A 21,396-nucleotide genomic window follows, 5' to 3' on the forward strand; every position below is an offset into this window, starting at 1 on the left:
GCCGTTTATTTTCCTTTGAGTCCCCTTCCTGCATCATGTGCACACCACTTCCAGGAGGTTTGGTCCAAAATGCCAGCATCCCTGGCATGTGCTTATTTTATTTTTAGAACAAAGAACGAGGAAAGATTTGCTTTGTGGAGAGACTTTCTACAAGGAATTACATGGACGTTGCAAACTGAGGTCACGAAAAATAATCATCTTTGGAGTACAGTGTTAAAACAAAGGAGTCTTTTTTTGTGCACCCACCCATTCCCTCCTTCCCCTGGTGCCTGTATGTTGTCTGCTCAGTCACTGTGAAGGAGGTTAATCACCTTATCATTAAACATAATTGTTCTCTTTGCAAAAAGAACCTCTGTAGGTTTATACCAGGCTTGCAGCACCAGTGTACTAACCCCAGTGCACACGTGCTAAAGCCAGTGCTGCAGTTGGCTTTCCTTCCTTTCTCAAGACACAGCAGTAACTCATCCCTCAGCCCCCCAGTTCCTTTGTGTATGGTCAGGGGAATGAGCCTCCATGGTTTAGGTACAGACAGGATGCTCAAACTCTGCAGCTCAGTTTGCCACGTGGGGAAAAAGCAGGAGCTCAGTATTTTGTACTACAAAGTACTACAAAATACAGAGTAGGTTGGTTATTGACATTAAAAGCAAAAAAGAAGGGAGGAAGCTAAGCAAGAGACAGCAATAGAATCCCACAAATAATTTAAGAGACTGTTTCAAGCCTTTAGGTATAAATCCTCATGGTGCAGCAGGGGAAGAAGGGAGAAGTAAAAAGGGCTTTTTCATTGGTAAGGTCTCTCATTCTCTTTTGCTGGTGTTTGTGAGAGATCTGGGAACAGACGAGAGATTCTAATTCTTATTTGCTGCACATTAAAAACCAGCAATTTCTGGTACCCTGGGAGAGTGAAAAGCCAAGGGTTGCCTGTAAGATCAAAGGGGCCTGTCAGAGCAATGATTCCAAGGATCATTGTAAGACTGGATTTGGCAGCAGGTTGGTAAAATTTATCTGATGAAGTCTGACCTGTATAAAATGTGTTTCTTACAAAACCTCAATTTAATTACCCATTTTAAAATACAGATAGAGACATGGGTAGTACCAAGGTTCTCTGAGAATATCCTTGTGGGGGTAAAATCTTTTTTCTGATATGAAATTTTCATTAACACCCTAGTTTAAAGAAGCACTGCAATTGCAACTATTTTTTCTATATATGGCTACTTCTTCTCAGTGTGAGGATGGAGAAATAATTAAATATAAATAGGGAGAAACAGTTATTGCAGAGGGGGGACTGTAGAGGGTAAAGGAGGTAATTCTTAGAGCTACCTGCATTTCTTTAACATTGTGCATCTATGAAGGTTCCCTGAGCCTAATCCCAGTTAATGGGATTGACTTAGTAGTGCAAATCACACTTTATGGATGAGCAGGACAAGGTCTTTTATTTAACCAGTGCTGAAATGACACACATGGGCAAGTCCCTCTGGGCTGGGAAGCCAGCTCATATACAGACAGAGGAGCTAAAGGGTCTGAGAGGTCTTCTCCCCTAAGGTCAGCTGTAGGTTAACAGAAGCAGAAATAAAATGTCCCAGAACTCACTTCAAAGTACTCTTTGACCTTCTTTTAAATGCAACTTATGTTTGAGGAGCTGCCATATCCAAGTGGGGAAGTTGTGGTTTATCTCCTCAGTAAAGGACCACTTTAGTCCAGTAATTGATCAATTTAGAAAATCACACTGGAACTCTCAGGATTCAAAATAGGAGCAATAATCAAAATATGTAGAAAAACAGTGGCTCTGGTCCTCCTCTTTGTGCAGGCTGGAAACAGGAGGCTGCTTCTCTCTTTGGCTCAGATAGTGTAAGTTTGGAGGGATGCTGTTAACACCTTTGGAATTTCATAAGTAATTGCTATACAGATTGATCCACCATCTATTAATAACTCTGCAAGCATTAGGGATTAACCTGGATATTGTGTCAACTTATAGAATCATGGCACAGATGATGGCATCAAAGAGAAGTGGTAATGAGATCCTTGGAAGCTTGTGTTCAGAAAGAAGGCGTTATGCAGTGTAACTTGAATATATCTACAGCAGCTTAATTAGGCTTGCAAGCCATCCTTTCAGGGAAATTCTGGAATTACTCCATGTATTCTTTCAGTTGCCTGCATATGTCCATGTAATTCAGCACTTCACTGCCGCGATGCGTGTGCTGCCAGTCTCTGCACTAAACTGCAGAATATTATTTTGCAATTTTTGCTGACTTGCTGCCCAGATACTCAGCTCTGGTAAGGTCGGGGGGTTTCATGTGTCTCGGGGCCTTACAACACAGAATTGCACGGTGGAGGCGGCAGTGGATAAGTGAAGGTGTCGTGTGTGTGTGTGCATTTCAGAACCTTCGGCCCCAGGAGAGCCGGACGGTGTTCAGCGGCTCCGTCAGCATCCCGTCAATCACCAAATCCCGCACGGAGCCGGGACGGTCCATGAGCGCCAGCAGCGGCCTGGCAGCACGTAAGCAAACAGAGCTCTGCTGTTTTGGGGGCTGGGCACAAGTGTTCCAGGGAAAGGGCTGCCTGCAGTTGCTTCTGTCCACACTGGATGAGGATTTTACAAAGTGGTGGCTGACTGTGTTGCTGCCAAGGCCAGCAGAGCATTTCAGTCTTGCGTTCAAAGGAGCACGTGAATAAGCAGGTAGTGCTTTTGAGAGTCCCACGTTGGTAATTTGTCAGGGTTTTTTTAATTGATGTTAGAATTCAAATGGCATTCTTAGCCCTGGGACTGCTTTGCTCCTGCTCAGGTGTTTTAAATCAGTGACAAGTTGTTCACATGCTCTGTGGTTATTAAGCTGTGTGTAGCTCTTGATGCCTCTCTTGCCACTATTGCAAAGATAAAGCAGTGGAGAGCTGGCTGCTGGAATGGAAGAGTGGCATTGCATTGAAAGAAGCCAGTGGAATTAGGCAGCCACCACAGCTGTTTCTACAGCTGCCACCTTTGCTGGGAACACGGTGACTGGGTGAAGTATTCTCACACTGACAAGTGTATGATGGCCGAGGGACAATCTGACTGGAAATCCACAAGAACTGCAGCAGCCACAGTGAAAGCCCACACAGCCTGCGAGCCATGAGCTTGGGACACACCACAGGAAAGCAGAGCTAGCCAGAGAAACACCTTAACAAGTTCCTGGTGTGCTGAGCGGGGTCTGTAGCACAGTCTGATTCTCTGTTGTAGGATCGTCGGCGCAGAACGGCAGCGCTCTGCGGAGGGAATTCTCGGGAGGGAGCTACGGAGCCAAGCGGCAGCCCATGGCATCCCCCTCAGACGGGTCCCTGTCCTCGGGGGGCCTGGAGCAAGGCAGCGATGCACCCACAAGGGACTACGAGCGAGAGGTGAGTGACTGGCTGCAGGAGGAGCAGAAACCTTACGGGTGTGGGTAAAGGTGAGCCACTTCAGTTGGGTTGGCTACAGGGTTGGGAGTCGTTGACAGTGGATGTCAGATGGATTTCCTGTATTTCAGGCTACAAAAGGCTTTGGTCAAAGTCCAAACTCTGCTGCTGATATTTAAGATGCAGAAAAAGCTCTCTGTGTTCCTTACCTGGAGATGTGTGGGTAGTGAGGCTTCCCCAAATACTGGCCCAGTAGAGTAACAGCTTGATAGTGGCATATCACAGCTTGAAGTGCTGATATTCCTTTTGGCCTTTACATGCAAAGATTCATAAGCTGTCTTAGCAAATCTTCACAGGAGACAGTTTTTACTCAGAAGTTAACAAGGTAATTTAAGAATTATAATTTCATTTAGAGCAGGAACTGGATTTAGTAATTTCTATTCTGTGCAGCTGAGACTGTCTTTATGATAGGACTGAAATCCTGCCCAGTGCTAAACTCAGTCCTTCCAGCCAAGAATGTTTACATGGGAGGGTTCAATCTGAAGCTGGCCTGCAAAACTTCCCCAACCCGTTTTCTTACCAAGGAGTGTGAAAATAAGAGATCACACAGGCTTTTCATCATACTGGATATATCCTGCCAGTGCAAGCTGAAAGGCAGCTGTCAGCCCAAATTCAGGCTCAGAACTGCATTCTACTGTGCTCTGGAAGATCAAGTAACTCTATAGGATGTTTGAACTGATACCCTGGGGCTGACATAGAACAGGGAGCTGTGATGAAGCCACAAAGATTTCTCTTTAGTGCAAGAGCACCTCTATCACAATCTGTGAAAATGCAGGAGCTGTTGTAGCTTCACACTCTGCTGGCCTGAAGCTGCACACTCTGCTGGCCAAGCAGCCTTGGCAGCACACAGACTGCCAGAATCCCACTGGTGCTGTGTCCTTATGTCAGTATCACTTGTGCCTGCTGAAAGCAGAGTGACCTGACCACTTAATCTCGGGTCTCCTTGGAAATTGTGAGCAAAAAAGATCCCTCAGTATTTTTGGACACAAGCAAAATCTGGCCTTTGAACCCAGCCACTGTTGCTGAGACACTCTCAGTCATCCCCAAACTTGCTATCCTGTTGCTTACTGGTGTTCTTGTGTGTCTCTGGGCTGCAGGACTCTGACTCTCCAAGACACTCGACGGCATCCAACAGCTCCAACCTCAGCAGCCCTCCCAGCCCAGTTTCTCCTCACAAGACCAAGAGCCTCTCCCTGGAGAGCTCTGACCACGTGAGTTGGGACTCATGAACTGCTTCAGCATTCAGATTTGGCATCACATCAGCTTGCTGTCCCCATGGCTGTCCCCTTCACTTGCTCCAGTTCTCACCTTCATCCTCCTAACCCCCCCATTCCCTGTCGGAAAAGGATCTGGGAGTGGGGTACAGAGGAAGGTAAAAGCTGGTTGCCTTCAGCACCGTTCAGCATTGCCTCACCTCCCCAGATCTGACAGCAGCAAATGAGCAAAGCTAGGGTGTTGGTAAATATCAAATGCTGTAGATTTGTAATAGTATTGGTTTCATTTTTGTGGTTGCAGCTGCTTCATTTTTAAAGACATATTTATCCCACTCCCCTTCCACTTCCCAAAAGGTAGCGTAAGTAGACCAGACCAGTGTGAACAAGAGAAATTTCAGAGGGATTTTGTTTTCATACAATAGCTCATTGTACTGTACAAAAGTAGCACAGAGACCCCTTCCCCTCCATGGGGAATGATCAGTATGTCAGAGGCACATAAAAGCTTTCAGCCACCACGTTTGAATGTCAATCTGATTGTCGCCAGCAAATCCTTATTGATTAAAATGATGCATATTTTACTACAGTACAGAGTTTAAATAAATACGCAGATGTTAGAGTAAAATACGTATGTATATATTCAAAGAAAAAAAAAGCATTGTGTATGCAGCAGAAGATGGATGCTTATTTAAGAGAGCCTTTAATTTAAGATTTGTGTTGTCCCTGTTTTCATGCTCGGTGGTTTGCAGACTCGGGGGCCTGGCTAAAACCTCCCGCAGGACAGAGATCCCGTGTGTGCAGCACTGCCCCGCAGTGCTCCCACAACACTTCTCTCCTTCTGGCCGTAGCAGAACTGAAGCTGTAATTCCCTTTTTCCTCACAGTCCCCATCCTTTTCAGAAACTACAGCAGTTGGCAGCAGGCCCTGTCCCAGCAGCCACAGGCTGCCCTGGTTCCGTGTGTGCCACCTGTGAGCTGGAGCCTTGCAGCAGCTGCAGGAGAGGTCCTTCAGGCAGCAGGGGAGTTCAGTGCAGCTGGATTCAGCAGCAAAACTGCTTCCCTGGGTCAGCCTTTCAGCAGGTTTAGCTCAGAAGGGAGCAGTCTTCCACACCTCCTTGACCATCCCTAAGCAGCAAACTCTTACTGTCATTACCAAATACTGGTTGCTAATACACATCAGCCAAACGAGTGCCCTTAGCCCAAAGCTGGCCCTGGCTGGCTTTGCTGTCACTGTAGCAACAAAGAACCTTGAAGACTGACCTCACACTGTTCACACTGTGGTAGTCAGAGATGCCTGGTGACCCACAACTGCTGCACTGGAAAGGTTGGTTTTCCTCTGCCCCCTACCTGTGCTGTGGGTTTGTGCAGTTTGCAGTTGTTTCTATGTGCTCACCTGCTGTTTGGTTCCACAAGCAGGGCAGGTTGGAGGGCAGGAAGTATTGCAGTGGAAGGCAGAGCCCGCTGAAGCTGGAAAAAGAAATAAAAAGCTGAAGTGGTCACCCAGTCGACAGAATAAATGAAAAACTGATAGGCAGATGTATGGTAAGAGGAAGATGTGTCTTCTCTTTAGTTAGCAAGGCAGATTGTGATTTTCATTCAGGATGAGCCTCTCTTCCCAGTAGTGTTGTTGCTGACTTCATACTATGACCATACTCAAAGACATAAGGGCTTTTTGTATTTAGAATATTGGGGTTTGTGGGTTTCAGAAACTTGTTATGGCTCTCATTAAACCATTCTGTATTCTTGCAGTCAGCAGTTATGTAGAGTTTCACCCACACAGAGGTGTTTGGAGTTTTGCAGTTTCTGTCTTCCCTAATAGAAGTTGTAGGTAAGTTCAAACCATGTACAGTAATTTCCAGGTATGATCTAAATGTGACATAGGGAACAAGACACAGATCATCTAATCCATTTAATCGTGCTGGGTCTCCTAGGTAAGATTTCTCTTTCACTCTGAATCAAGAGGCTTATCCAAGTTTAAGTTCATTCAGTGTTATTTTGGGACAGGAATTCAAGAAATTATTGTAGAAACCATCATATCAAAAGCCTGTCTCTCTCCTATTTGGGTGTTTCAGAGTAGCAAGCTGGTTGTGTTGTTTGTTTTCACTTCAAACCTATTACTTTTGCAAGCCTGGCATTTGAAGTTAAAAGCTTTAGCAAACAGCAAAGCATCTGAAAGTAATTCCTCCCAGAAAAGTTTATGTATTTCTGAGGGACAGATAGGCAGGGCATTATTGGCATTATTGAAATTCCACATCAGCTTCTTTTTAAAGGCTGCATATTGCTTCAAGTATAGCCACTGCTTTTTCCCCACAATTCCCTTGTTTTGGTGAAGCATGTCCACACACTTTTCAAAGCCTTTGCAGACTAGTTTTGTATTTACTGTATGTTGTATTTAAATAATAATCTTATTTTGATGTTGAGAGAAGGCATTTAAACAGTAGTCATTAAAGACAGAGCAGCCTGCATGGCAGTCCCCTGAGAGAGGGCCACAGGATCGTTTTCCATGGATTTTATTTTTCCACAGCTGTGCTAAAGCTCTCTCTGAAAGTGGAACCTGAAGAGCCACCACACAGCAAACAATTAAATGAGTAAAGCCCTGTGTTTGCTCCGTTCCAGTGCCTGCAATCTGTTGGTACCAACCCCTGGCATTTTCAGGCAGAGCACAGATCAGCTGTGTTCCAGCACTGAGCTCAGAGGATGAGAGCTCCACAGGCCCACGCTGTTTGTACACTACAATGTCCAAGCCTCAGCAGCCTTCTCTAGGATTTATTTAATCATTAGCTCAGTCCTATGCATTTTTATACGTGTCTGTTCAGGAGAGAAACAGCAACTGTTCTCTCAGTTGAAAAGCAAATGACCACATCACTTATTTGAAAAGAGAAAAATTGTCCTAGGGCTTAAATAGTTTTATATAATTTGGGGACCATTTGGTTACAGACTCAATTTAAACCACACTCATCTCTTTTTGTTGGCATGCATACTGCAGCTGAGCTTTCTAAAGACTCATTGGGTAGGAAAAGTAACTTGGTCATTTGAACTGTAAGACTCTTGACTGGGTATCTCCAAGGCAGTCGTCTCCTGAGGTTTGATGTTTGCTCCTTTGCACTGTAGCACTGCTTCACCTTCACAGGTCGAGGGCTGCATTTTGTTCTGGGAGCTTAAAATCTCCCCCTGAATGCCTGACTGTGGCACATGTTCTCTGTACACAGGATGTGTACCTAGCTGGTTTTTTTCCTTTTGGCTGAGACTGAAGGTGTTTGTTTGCGTTTTTGACAGTGCTTGAACGGATGGTTGTTGGGGTTTTGCCTTTTTTTCCTCTCTTTTGATGGTAACAAGGATCTGAACAGATTCAGGCAGCTACTAAGGATTCCAGGTTATAGGATGGAATAGGTTTGGTAAATAGTTTTCCCCTGCACGTGTGCACACACAGGTATGTGGCTTCCTCCCACATTTCATAAACCCAAAAGCAGGGCTGCAGTACTCTCTTCTCTCTTGCCTTTGGCCTGTAGAAGACAGCTGGTGGTTTCAAAAAAACATTCCTGAGGCTGTGGTGAAGTAGTTGCTTCTTTTCCCCTCCATTAATTGCTGTGGCTTGTTATGAATGTGCATTTTGCCCATTTTAATGACTTTCAAAACGGAGTCAGGAATGTTCTCTCTTTGATTTGATTCTGAATAAGTTACAACCTAGGTGTGTTATCCTCAGGTACATGGCAGAGGGAAGTTAAGGGTCTTGCCATACCAAAAAAGTCCAAAAAGCATAGTTTATTTATAGAAATGTTGTTTAACTGCACCTAACTGGTTCACAGTGTGTCAGCCCTTCCAAACAGAACAGTTGGATTATTAACACAGAAGCAGATTCTGGCCCTGTGTTGTATTGCATGGCCAGACCTTGAATGACAGGACAAACATGCTCTTGGGTGCAAAAAAGTTTTCTTTTCCATTTTATGAATGCTGTTTAACTTTAAATGAATGCATTAAGGGTAAAACTTACTGCAGTGCAAGTACCCACAGCTCCTGAGCCTTAGTCTGAGAATCAAAGTGGCACATAGCAATTCCTGCTGTGGGTTCTTTTGTTAATAGGAGTTTGTTCCATGGAGGAAATGGGACAACTTTTCTGCACTAACACAAAGTGTTAGCACCCTTCTGTGCACTTTGTGTTCAGTTGGTTTGATAAACACGCCCAGAGGCCGCTCTGCTGCAGGCTTTCCAGTCTGAATTCCAGCTCCTCTCATTCCAGCCGCAGCTCAGTAAAACCTGTTTTCATTCTCCATTTAAGACAGTCATCTACAGGGAAGAAATCCACAAACAAACCAGTGTTGCTATACCTGCCTTTTTATGTATGACAGTTTCATATCATTTATTTTTAAAATATGTTTTTTAGGTTTTTCATTGTAATATTATTGTACAGTTTTGCATGGCATAGATGTAATCACTTTTTTGTTTTAGAGTATAAAAGCTGACAAGTGTGCGTGTGGGGGAAAAATTCTGCTTTTTGCCTCTTCTCACTCTTTTGTTTAATGCCCTCAATGTTGTAGGGGACATTGTAAGAGATTCTCTGCTACAGAACAATGATGTAGATTCTTTTGCACAGAAATATTTAAGGTGGAACGGTCAACAATGTAAAAATGACTTACCACCAATATTTTATGTTGGTAACACACTTAATATTAACCTACTTTGATGTACTGCAATAAAACAGGGAACTGTTAGAAATGTAGATGTTCTGTCTTTTTTCCCACCTCCCCTCATTAAGCTTTGAGGGGGAAATGGAAAGGGGAATGAATGATGGTGCTCTTGAAGATGCAACATGCTGGTTCTAACACATCTGCACAAGTGCACAGTGGGAAGAAAAGGAGTAAGTGAGAAAATAGATTTCCCTTCAACAGCTTTCAGGAAAAATAATCAGATACTTTTGAAAATACAAAATCAAAGTCACTGGAGACTTTGCTATATTGAACTACAGTTTTCCTACCTTTTTCTTGGGTCAGCTGTGCTGTGATGACCTAAGAAATAGGTGGTTATGTAGTTGTAGTCACTGGTTTTGGTGTTCCTCCTTCATTTGTAGTTACACATCAAATACTTCAGCTCTCTTAGTGTTGGAGCCTGGATTGTTAGTTAGTTCTGAGCTAAAAGCATCACATTGGCCTTGATGCACTTTTAAATACATCTCAGAATACCTGTGACGTTTTGCATGTCTGGCCCTGACCCTTTCCTGTCATCCCTTCCCTCCCAAGTCAGCCTGGAATTTTTCCTGTACCACAGTGTCTTGGTACATCTTCCTCTTCATTCATTCCCCTGTTGGTGTAATGTTGGAAATGGCCTCATTGGGCCTGGGGAAGTTTAGATTAGGTATTAGGAAAAATTTCTTCACAGGAAGGCATGTGAAACATGGGAACAGGCTGTGCAGGGAAGTGGTGGAGTCACCAGCCCTGGAAGTGTTCAAAGGATGTGTGCATGTGGCACTTAAGGACATGGTTTAATGGTGAACAAGGCAGTGCTGGCCTCAGGTTGGTTTTGATGGTCTTGGAGGTCTTTTCCAACCTCAGTGATTCTGGGGTAAGTCCTGGCTTTGGTACCTGCTTCAGTGACCCCCCTGCAGCAGGAATACAGGACTGGGCTGTTACTCATCCCACACTGCCAGCAGTGCCAGCCTGGGCATTCTTCCATTTCCAAATCCTACCAGGACCATGATTCCCACTTCTTCCAAGGCCTTAGGCTGCCTTACTGTCCCTCTCTTTCAGTCAAAATGCTCATGTGGGTTTAAGCCCATGGCTCATCCCACTGAGGCAGCTGCTGTAGCTCTGGGACATACCCTGGCTCCTGTGCTCTGACTTTTCAATCAGTGCTGTATTTCTGATTTCCCAGGGGCCCACTTGCACAGCACAGCTGTGAAGGTCTTGGGAAATGAGCCTTGCAGTCAGGGATTTGGGCATTAGAAAAGCAGAAACTGAACTGCATGTTCACCTCCTGTTCAGCTCCTCAGCATTCATTTTCTGTTTTGATGCAGCAGCCAGGCTGACTAAAGAAAGAAGGTAGGAAAATCTCTGCTAGCAGAGGCAGCCTCAGTCTTGATCCTTTAGAATGGAAAATCACTGTCATTTGAGAGGCAGCTTTAATCTGCAGCTTGCCCTCTGCAAAGAAGAAATGTTTTCACAAGAGATTTTTCTAGACCATAGAAGCTTCCTGCAGCACAGAAACAGTCACATCCTCAACCCTGCAAGCACAGTTCAAGCAAATGCAGTGGCTGGCATGGATCAAGTGTTCCTGCTCACTGTGCAATGTCACAACTTCTCTGACTTGAAGCCAGAGTTTCTAGCTCACGTTTTCTACACGGCTGTTCCTCTGACGTGCCATTCCTCCTGTCACAAATCTCTCTTGACAAAGCTACAGCCATTATTTATGCTTTCAGAGCATACACAAAAGGTCAGGAGAATTAGTGACTGAGGGCTCTAATTAGCTCTCCTAATAAAGCAACATCTCAGCTTCTGCAAGTTGCTACCCTCTTGTAAATGCAAAACAACTCCACTGTTCAGCTGGATGTCATTCCTAAACCCTCTTAGGAAGGGGAATGTTTGCCAGGAGTTGAACACTCTTGCCCCAGCATGGTATACACAAGATCTGGGCTGAGATGAACAAGTGGAAAAGTGAACTGCAGTGCTCCAGCTTACTCTGCCACCTTTGCAAGTTCACTGAACACGCTGGCCTTGAATCTTCAGTTTCAGAAAATCTGCTCTGAAGCTCACATAATCTAATTCCCTTGTCAGCTTTTTATACTTTGCTTTTTAAACTTTAACGTAAGCATCTAACAGCTCAAACAACTCTGCTGTTTTTACAGCTGCAAGGTCTAGAGCCAAAGGAGAAAAACTAAACAATGTCTATCAGAATTCAAAACAAGGAAAGTTACTGTAAATTTGTACACTGATAAACTGCTTGGTGCAAAACTATTACTTCACTGAACAGCAGAGTTAACTCTTCTCAAAGGTTAAGAATAATCTGACTGGGATTTTGAACTGAACTGCACTGCATCTTGTTCAATAAAGTCTTAAATGAAGTGGCTTCTATGTTTATGGCTTTGGAATAACAATAATAACCTGTTCTCCTATTTCTCAGAGGTCCCTCCTGAGGGAGACCATTTATTCACTTACCTGTTCTCTCCCTCTGAAGTGTCAGCTGTCAGGATTTCACACATGCTGAAGCGTAAGATCAGGCAGCCTGGGCATTCCTGGGCTCTGTTAACTGAGCAGGACCAGCTGGGATTTTCAGACAAGGACACCTGCCTTATGAGCACCAGGGAAGCCTCAACTCCAGCAGCCTCTCCTTCACAAGTGGAGGAAAGGCAAAGAGACTTGTGTTCAGGCTGCTAACAGAGCGATTAAAAGAAAGGAAGATTAAAAAACAAGTAAATTACATGGGATTTTCATGGCATGAACAGACCTCAGCTTCTGCTGAGCTGCAGTTCATCCCCCAGAACAGGACACTGCTCACTGGAGTGTCCATTCCCACCCCAGAAGATGACACAGCCACAAGCAGCAGGCCCACCGCACAAGCACTTGTTTATTGACATCAGGTACAGGTACAGGCTTTGTACAAAAACCTACAAAAGTCAATTTCCTAGCTCGACTCCAAAGAGTTTAAAACTGTGCGTCTGGTTTGAACTGTGTGACATTTCAGCTGGATCTGCAGCTGCTCACCAGAGGCAGGACATTTGTTTGCCTTGCTGCAAGTTCTGCCTTACAGGGAAAGACACAGAGGAGGGTCTTAGTCAGGAGTCCAGCAAGCAGTGGGTGTCAGAGCTGTAGCTTACCTAACTTGCCCTCAGGAAAGCTGATACCTACCAGACAGTGCAGAATCCCACTATTGGTGCTCAGATCTAGCTCTGCTGATTACATGTTTGACTCCCAGAACTAAGATGGGTTGTGAGAGTGTGTATGTGTGTGTGTTTAAAAGAGACTGGCATTCAATTCTCGGACTTTTAAAATATTTCCTATGTTTAGCTTGCAAGCCAGAAAGAGGCAGAAAGCGTAAAACTTCAATGTACACACACGCCCCTTGCATTAAATCAATGTCAGTAGAATCCAGGAGGGTTCTCAGACTGCCACCACTTGACTTACAAAAACGTGGGGGAGGTGCTGGATGTGTCTGTGGTAGGGAACACCTTGGTATTTCATTCTCTAAATTCACAGTAAGAAAACTACTCCAATTCCACCTCAGCTTGAAAGAGGGAAGGCTTTTAAAAAACAATTTGTGGACAATTACAAATATGTTTCAATATTAAATTCCGCTGTCATCCTCCTTCCCCTACTTGTTATAAAACCCTCTCAATATGCAGCCACCATCACAATGTTACAAATGCATTCAAGGTAGCCAGCTGGTGCCTTGAAGCAGCACAGAAGCACTCAGATTTTCCTGCAAGCTGTGGGCTGTGCTGGCAGGACAGACACAGCCGGAAAGAGCAGCTTTGTCCTCGTGGAATGCACTCTTGGCTTCCAGGGCACGGGGCTGCTGCATCTCAAGAGGATGGAGAGCTGGGGAGCAACGCAGGGGAGGCTTGGAACGCTCTCTGCAAGGCTCAGCTGAACCGGGCCCTCACACCAAGACAAGTCCATTCTTACTACTCCTCTGGCTTCTTGCCCCTGCTGCTCCAGTATTTGCTGTATGCCTCCTGGAACATGTTTTTGCAGGGAATTTTGGCCTTCAGTTTGGTGCAGATCAGGAAAGAGCCGCCCATCTTCCGATGAAGAGAGTAGGTCTCCTCTGGCGGGGGGATGAGCCGGTGCTTCAGCATGATTGGGATTAAACCATGGATCTTTTCAGTGGTGCTTTGGTTGCCAAAATCAAAAGGCTCCTTAGATGCAAAAGCCTCTCCCAGGATGAGGACAGCATTTAAGTGGGCATCTTCCATTTCCTGCCCAAGAGAAAAGAGAGGTAAGTAACACCACCAGCCATGACAACCACCAAGAAGGAAAAGAAATGCTAGTGCTAACAGCAGCAGCTCAGGATAAACAGCCCTGTCCACAGAAAGGGAACCTCCAGAACCATCAGAAGTGGCATCATCCCGACCCCAGCAAGACTGAGGAACATTTAGTTCATCCAGTTTTGAGCAACTAAACCTTCCAGAAGACAATCTCCCCAGTCATGAAACTTCAGGAATTGTCATCAGCTGCAGGGTCTTGCACAGGGAGAGAAAGGACAGTGGTTTTGGGGCTAGCTGTATCCTCATTACTTTTCCTGCTCCCAAAAAGAAGTGAGAACAAAAGCCAAAACCTTTTTTACCCTCCTCCCTCATGCTTATCAAAAGGGCTTATGGACTGACACTTTTCCCACATCAAGAAGTCTGGGAAAGTTCACAGACCTGCAATCACCTTATCTGTGGCCAACACCAAAATCAGACCCTTCTGCTCCATACCTTGATTTCATAGCCAGTGAGGAATTTCATTTCAATGGACTTCTTCAGTACTCTCTCTCTGTCCATGTCAGCAGCTGCCTTGATTACCTGAGAAGGAGGAATACTTTCAGGAGAGCCAAGAGAAGACTGAGCAACAGGAATGCTGCACAGGCCACAGGAACACACATCAGCACCACCCACCTGCTCCCTCCCTTGTCTCTGCTCTCTCTTCAGGGGCCTGCAGGCTGGGCAGGTTAAGAGCTACTGGCTAAAAGATCTTCCCAACAGGGCTACACATGGCCCAGAGAACGTAAGGGACAGCAAAAAAAACTTCTCAAGTAGTCAGCCCCTCCCCAAAGAAATAGCAGAGCCTGCTGTGAGCAGCTTTGGGTGGCAGCTGCTGGCCCTGGCAGCTCAGTTACCACGTGGTGATCACAAAGGAAGCATGTTTGACTTGACATCAATTCATCTATCTGTGGAAAATCTCCTGAAAATCTCAGGAAGAGGTGGGGAACAAGCAACTCCTGCATATCCTCATATAAAAATCACAGTTCTGTGAGTGCTCTGATACACCCTGCTGCCCAGGGCCCCCAGCAAGCATCACTGCAGTTCCCCACCTCAGAGAGCCAGCAGCTTGCAGCACACATGCAGACAGCCGTGGCAAGGGATGAAACAGGAACTCAGACTGCTCTCTTGCCTCCAGCCCTGCTTCCCTCCACACCCAAAGTGTATTCCAGTACAAAGAGATAACAGCTAAGAGATAAGAGTACTTGCAAAATCAAGTGCAGCTCTCTAGGACACGGTGCAAGCCCTCACCTCTATGTAGACATCTGTGAACTTCTCATCAAACCCTCGTGTTGCTCCAAAGTCCAGCAGGGCCACCTGGAAATGGACAAAGGCATTTGTATTAGAGTCAATCACTCTGGTAGACCCTGATCTTAAGAATGCTCCTGATTTCTTCAGGAAGCTCAGCTGGCTTTCCCAGCTCTCCTCTGCATCCCAGCTGCCCCTGACTCCTTTATTCCCAGTCTGCAGCCCCAGCAGCTGCACCAGTACAGGGCTGATGCTAATGCCCAGTGCCCACACTGCTCTGCTGGCAGCTCCACGTGCAGGGACAGAGCAGCACTGAACCTTTTCCCAGCACTTTGCAGCACAGACCTCAGGAATAAAAAGCAATTCCATCTGCATCCAAGGAGCAGGAATTGCTACCCTTGTCTTCAGCACAGCACAAGAGCATTTAACTGAAGAGTCCTGGGCTCAGGTATGTCCTGGTAGAGTACTGCCTGCTGCAGCTTCCCACTGACCACCTTCAAAACAGATCCTGAGGTAAGGAAGTAGCTGTGACTGCTCAAGGGCCAGGGTTACAGCAGCCCTGCTTTCCTACTGAGCCCTAGTGAGGGCAAGTGGCAAAGGGAAGTTTCCCTGTGCTATCTGCCCATGCCTCAAGGACAGGAAACAGAGAATCTCAGTCAGGACTCCTTAAGTGGGGAGTGGGAATGAGCAATAATCAAAAGCTGGTGAAAACTAATGTTTGTATAGGCAGAACAGTGGCTGCTCAGGCTCACCTTGTGCAGCTGTGGGTCATAGAAGAAGTTGGACCAGTTGGGGTCAGTCTGCATGTACCGGAACTCAAACAGCTCCCGCAGGCACAGCACCAGGATGTTGTGACAGATCTTGAAAAACCAGGAGAAACAAGAAACAAGTCAGGAGGGCAGCAAGCCCTGCTCACACCTGTAACTTGGAGCAGGCATCAGACAGGAAACACATTGCCAAACCAGCAGGAACCATCTGCTCTATGCTGCCACACTCCTGCAGAGCTGAAGGGACACCTCTCACCACAACACCAGCAACTCCCAGCCCACCCCTGCCATGGGACATCCTCAGCAGATGGCACAGATGCTCCAGAGCTCATCCAACTGCATTCTGGTCCTGCCTTTTAACTTTCCAGCACTGACTACACACTGGGTGGCTGCAGGAATGGGAATCTTGTATGATACCAGACCCAGCATGCACTCCTGTGGGCTCAGCACTGACCCAGCTTGGGGAGGAGCAGCAGAGGCACACCTTGGGAACAACAGGCTCAGAGCAGCAAGAGTAGCAGTCCCTGAAAGCCCCCCTGCTGAATTACAAACTCCAGCAGAGCTTTTCTGTGAGAATTGCTAGGCTGGAGCCTGTTCAGCAGAACTGCCAGCCTCACTCTGCCCCTCTCCAGCTTCTGCAAAGCTGAGTGAAACATCCAAGGTGGAAGGAAGAGAGCACCAAATGCAAGCTCAGTCATGCTACAGGACACTGCCATGTGGGTCTGAAGGCAGAGGGTCAGCCAGGCCAGTGCCTTACAGGAAAGAAGAGCTGCTCCTGCAGCAACACCCCAGCTCACAGCCTTTTAAAATGAGTGCTGGTGGTAGAGCAGCCCATTGCTGGGACAGTCCCTAAGAATAGCCAGACAGCTCTGGCACAGCTTCAAATCTAATGTGACACTGAGATCTGTTTAACTAGAGGAACAGACTCTGTCCTCTTCCCCAGTGACCTAACAGCTGACAGCTCACACACACACACATCCAAATACCAGGACAGTTATTTCTGCTACTAGAACAGCTGCTTGTCCCACCACAGCACTCCAATCCCTGGCTATATTCAGCACCAACACCCACCTACCCCCACATCCCTGCCTTTGTTTACTGACAGGTACTTTTCCAGCAGCCCTGTGCAGCACAGGCCATTCCTACAGGAATGACACCCAACTGCTTGTACTGGGATGATTCTGCAATCCTGCCCAGAAGAGCAGCTGCAGGAGACCCCTTTGCCCTTACTGACAGTCCCCCCAAACCTAAGGACATCAGAAATGGCATCACACTGTGAGGCTACCTCCCCTTCAGCTGCCCTTGCCATTCACCCCCTCCAACCTCTCCCTGCAAGGCCCAAATTAACCTGGAGAGACTCCAGTGTCACTGCCACCTTCCCTAAACAAGTCCTCCTAGAGGCTCCAGACAGTCCCAAAACCTGGCCAGGGTTTGCTGTGCCACAAGGCATCCCCCAGTCTGGCAGTCATGGACAGGCTCTGAGTAAGGGCAGAATCCCAACATCCCCAATTTACCTCATTTCGAATCTCCTGGCTCAGTCCTTCAGCTTGATCCAAGGGAAAGCCAGACACCAGCTCTGTGGTCAGCACATGCTTGCTGCACAGCTCGTCTATTACTCTTGGTACATAAAAGAAGGGGTGGTCTTTCAGCAGCTCCCTAGGGATGGAGAAAGGAGAGGAAAAGGTTTAGGAGCCCTGAGAGCAGACAGACCCATCAGCAACACCTCACACAGCCCCTGAGCAGCCTCTCCCCACACCCTGGCTGGGGCTGCCAGGATATGTTTTCCTCACAATTACAGTAGGGATTAAGTCAGCAGAAACCCTGCCAGTGACTTAGAGCTGCTGCCAGCTCCTGAGCTCACACCTCCTGCCAGAGCAGTGACACTAAGAAGGTTCCAGGCCGGTGCATCAAGGGGCACTGGGCTCTTCTGCTTACCCCACTTGGCTTTAGGGCCAGACTGCACACATGGAAGAATTGCTTTGCCAAGGAGAGCAGTGCAGCCCTGCAGCAGGACACAAAGAGCATCCAGCCACCATGTAAAAATAAGCTGGATGCTATGGCAAGCCAAGAGAACAGGCAGCACTGATGGTGGTAAGTACTTTAAGAGAGCTGAACTGAAAACCTCACAACAGGCTGACGTGAGAGCATGTGGAAGAGCACTGCAACCCAGCCTCAGAGTTCCTGCAGCACCTTCACATGTGGCACAACAGACAGACTTGCACAGGAGGAGGTGATCACTGTTCAGCTGACTGAAACCATGCCCACACAGAGAAGGGATTCAAGGAAATGGTGGGAACATACTGGAATTTCCTTGCACAGGCAGCTTCTCTCAGGTAGTCACACTCCAGGGCCAGCTCTCTGCTCACGACTTCAATCAAGTGCTCTGGGAACAAACCTGAAAGTCAAACAGCACAGGAGAGAGCAGGTTTAGAAAAAAGGACCTCCTCAGGCTGAGCTTTCCAGAGCTGCAGCTGAGGAGCAGCCTGCTGTCCAGCCAGCTGAGCTGAGGAGCACAGGAGGCCCAGAGAGCCATGGTGTAGTTCCAGCTGGATGCAGCTTGTGCAGTAATCACAGGCCCAGGCTGCACAGCTGCTCCTAAGTCCAGGTACATCCACAGCACTGTTAGTGCAGCAGAGCTCTGTCCTCTCCCAGCTGCCACCCCACAGCCCAAACTGTCCATTCCTGCCATTGGCATGGCTGTACAGGGATACACACCAAAGACAAGCACCCAAACACTGGGCAAAAGCAGCAAAAACAGCTCCCTATCTGTCTCCAAGTGGCAGCAGGCTCTGCCAGGTAGAAACAGTCAGCATGACTAATACAGTGCACTGCAGCAGCAGCACGTAGCCAGGGCCTGAGAGGCCAAGCCCAGTTTTCTTAGTCTTGAATTTGGAAAACCAATCTACTTCTTGGGCCAGACACAGCTGGGGCTGCAGCAACCTCTGCAGGGCCCTGCCCAGCCATCAGAGAGAGCAGTGCCAGATTTTGTCAGCACCCAGCCTGATTTCAGAGCAGCATTTGTACAGTCCCACCAATATTTATAGCTGCTGCAGGCACGGATTTGGAAAAAGGAGTAGTAAGTCCTGCATTCCCTGTGAGAAAAGGGACTTATCCATGTGCTGGGACTGAGCAGGTTCTAAGTCAGACAGTTCTCCACAGCTCTGAAAGAACAGAGAACATCTGGGAAGAGCACAGAATGGCAGGGATGGAAAGCTACAAGGGAACATGGAGAAGAATTAATTCTGCCGAATGTACCAGAAAGTAATGGGACAAAGCAAGACTACCTCACCTGAACACTGCCCACACCCCAAGCCTAGAAAGCCACCAAAAGTGAGTATTCCCAGGCACTTTATATTTTGCCAAGCATCCCTATGGGTCTGTCTCTATGGAGAACACACAGAGACAAGTGCAGGTTACCCTGCAGGTGTGTGCATACACATGGCCACAAACACACAGGTGGGCACTGGAGCTTGCACATGCCCCAGCAAAGGCAGCAGCAGCTCTGCAGCAGAACAGGGGCACAGAGCATGGCTCCCCAAGCTGGCCCTGCACCCTCTGCCCACATCTGCTGCCTCTCCTGCTTTCTGCAGGAAATCTGCTCCTGGGCAGACTTAGGATCCTTAAGTCCCTTTCCCCCAGTCTTTGGAGGGACACATGAAATGTGCTGCTTGACAGGGGCTGGCAGAACTCGACCTGCACCACTGGGAACACAGGGCCTGCCAGGGTCTCTGACTTTTTACCTTCAGGGAGGATATTGCTCATGCTCAGGACAGCCATCAGGTTGTTGACATCACTGTTGATGCTCTGGGCGACTCCAGGGTACTGTGGGACAGAATGGGAGAGAGCAGTGTTGAGATTAGATGGCCTGGTTGTACAGGGCATGATAAAAACACCTGGCTCAGCATCCCCTGCCCCCACACCACAGCCACTCACAGCCTGGCAATGGGCCAGGGCATTCCTGAGCCACACATCCCTCCTCTACAAGCTTATTCAAAGCCCAGCATCTAAACCAAGGGACACACAGAAAGGCTAAGATGCAGCTCCTTGCAATCAGAATGGCTTGTTCAGATCCTCTGGTGGGAATTCTTCCAACACATTATGGGTTCTCAGACACACAAATCTCACCACAGCCATGGCAGTCAGACATGTCCCTCCCACAGCTGAAAGCACACACCCCTGGAAGCCCCAGTGTGTCATTCCCAGCAGTAGGGCAAGTGGTGAGGCCCCAGCCCAGTCCTGGCAAAGGCACCTCACCCTGTTCTCACCCTGTCTGTCAAGAAGGGAAGGAGCCTGCACTGCTGAGGAAAATGTGTGCTGATGCCAGAGGGTTGAGTTTCTGCTGCTGTTACCTTGGCCTAACTTCAGAGAGTACTTGGGACACAAATGGCTTCAGAAGACACCCATTGATACTATTTCTAAACTCTCCCCATACTACAAAAACCCACCAATGAGTAGACCAGCTTTGCCTGGGATACTGCTCAGCCAGCAAGGGACCTCACTCCTTGGGATTACAAACCATGCTGTACCAGAAGCTTTAGCTCTAGAATGTCATTTTGTTGGAAACAGCCACCTGAGGTTGCTGACACCCAGAAAGGGGCCTGGGGCATGTGCACATCCCAGAAAGGGGACTGACCTAGGGAACAAGTGGGACCCTCCCATACAGCCCTAGAAGTACAAGCAGTCCCTCAGCACCATTATCCCATAGTGCAGTGAAAATACTATGGGATGTCTCCTGCTCATCTGAACTCAGACTGGCTCAAGCTGCAAAACCTTTTCTGTTTTTCCACTCGGATTGCACTACCTAAGACATCACATCTTCATTTCCATTAAAGTGTTTCTGATTTCTCTAGCAGTAGACACAGCTCCCCTGCCCTTCTATGAGCACAAACAAGACACGGCTGCTCTGTAAAGCCCACCTGGATTTTCATGGCAACTTCCTTCCCGTTTTTCAAGCGTGCCAGATGAACCTGACCAATTGAAGCAGCAGCAAAGGGGCGTTCTTCAAAGGACTCCAGTTTATCCCTCCAGTTGGGGCCCAGATCGTTGTTCAGAGTTTTCTACAAATAAATAGAAAGGATGAGGGTATGGGAAGCAAAGATTTAAGACTTTCAGTCTTGGAAATCACGTTCCTCTAAGGTGACTGAGTTCTGAGTACCTATAACCTGCTTTTCTCTGTGCCTTGTCATTGCACACCAAGGCAAGGAGTGCTCCAGCTAGCAATGCTGCCCCAGCACTGAACAGGTGCTGATCAGATCTCTGTGGGGCTCTGCCCTAAGAGACAGAAATCCTGAACACAAACACTGCTGCCTTGGCACACAAATATCCCCTTTTAGGTGCCACTTGCTATCTTCCAGAAAATGAGCAAAGAAAATGAGTCAGCTATTTCTCCTCTTTCATCACCCTGCCAAGCTGAAGAGAAGCAATCCAGGCATGACTCTCTTTAAGGCAATATTGACAATTAAACATCACAGCCTGCTTTAACATCTTTTTTTCTACCCTGCCAGACTGCCATATTTAAGTTCTAGCTCTGCTTAGTGTCTTTCAGAAGATAAATAGTGCTGGCAGTTCCTTTGGTGTCACCCTTTACACATTAATTTACACAGAACATATACACTGGGGGAAGCAAACTTAGTTCTCTTCATTCTGTGTTTTCTTGATGGCAAGTTAACCAAAATGGTAAGGACAAAGCTGCTGTTAATTTTCCATCAGAATGAAAAACAGAATTTAGAAACAGACTTGTAAGTTTGTTTCTAAAATGGGATGTAGACATATCTAGACACCACCTTGAGACCCAC

The 21,396-nt window shown here is 47.1% G+C and overlaps 2 protein-coding genes across 11 annotated transcripts in view; one reads left to right on the forward strand and one right to left on the reverse strand.

Moving 5' to 3' along the window:
* CDC42BPA (CDC42 binding protein kinase alpha) overlaps positions 1 to 9,353 on the forward strand; it is a 182,675-nt gene extending 173,322 nt beyond the window's left edge. For 7 of the 9 annotated variants that reach the window (XM_039717040.1, XM_039717031.1, XM_039717033.1 and 4 more), the window contains 3 exons: positions 2,377 to 2,494; positions 3,212 to 3,369; positions 4,524 to 9,353. In XM_039717040.1, coding sequence (XP_039572974.1) covers positions 2,377 to 2,494; positions 3,212 to 3,369; positions 4,524 to 4,655 — 408 coding nt within the window. In that variant the 3' untranslated portion in view covers positions 4,656 to 9,353. The remainder of the gene's footprint in view (positions 1 to 2,376; positions 2,495 to 3,211; positions 3,370 to 4,523) is intronic. The other 2 variants (XM_039717035.1, XM_039717036.1) reach the window with 1 other exon arrangement.
* A 2,815-nt stretch (positions 9,354 to 12,168) lies between these two features.
* Positions 12,169 to 21,396, reverse strand: part of COQ8A (coenzyme Q8A) — a 40,636-nt gene continuing 31,408 nt past the window's right edge. For both annotated transcript variants that reach the window (XM_039717043.1, XM_039717044.1), the window contains exons 8-15: positions 20,518 to 20,658; positions 19,342 to 19,423; positions 17,903 to 17,996; positions 17,116 to 17,257; positions 15,587 to 15,694; positions 14,838 to 14,903; positions 14,043 to 14,129; positions 12,169 to 13,541 (exon numbers count right to left, since the gene is read on the reverse strand). In XM_039717043.1, the coding sequence (XP_039572977.1) occupies positions 13,248 to 13,541; positions 14,043 to 14,129; positions 14,838 to 14,903; positions 15,587 to 15,694; positions 17,116 to 17,257; positions 17,903 to 17,996; positions 19,342 to 19,423; positions 20,518 to 20,658 (1,014 nt within the window). In that variant the 3' untranslated portion in view covers positions 12,169 to 13,247. The remainder of the gene's footprint in view (positions 13,542 to 14,042; positions 14,130 to 14,837; positions 14,904 to 15,586; positions 15,695 to 17,115; positions 17,258 to 17,902; positions 17,997 to 19,341; positions 19,424 to 20,517; positions 20,659 to 21,396) is intronic.

The sequence above is a fragment of the Passer montanus genome, unplaced genomic scaffold (genome assembly GCF_014805655.1).
Source record: "Passer montanus isolate IOZ18808 unplaced genomic scaffold, ASM1480565v1 scaffold37, whole genome shotgun sequence".
NCBI classification, from domain to species: domain Eukaryota; kingdom Metazoa; phylum Chordata; class Aves; order Passeriformes; family Passeridae; genus Passer; species Passer montanus.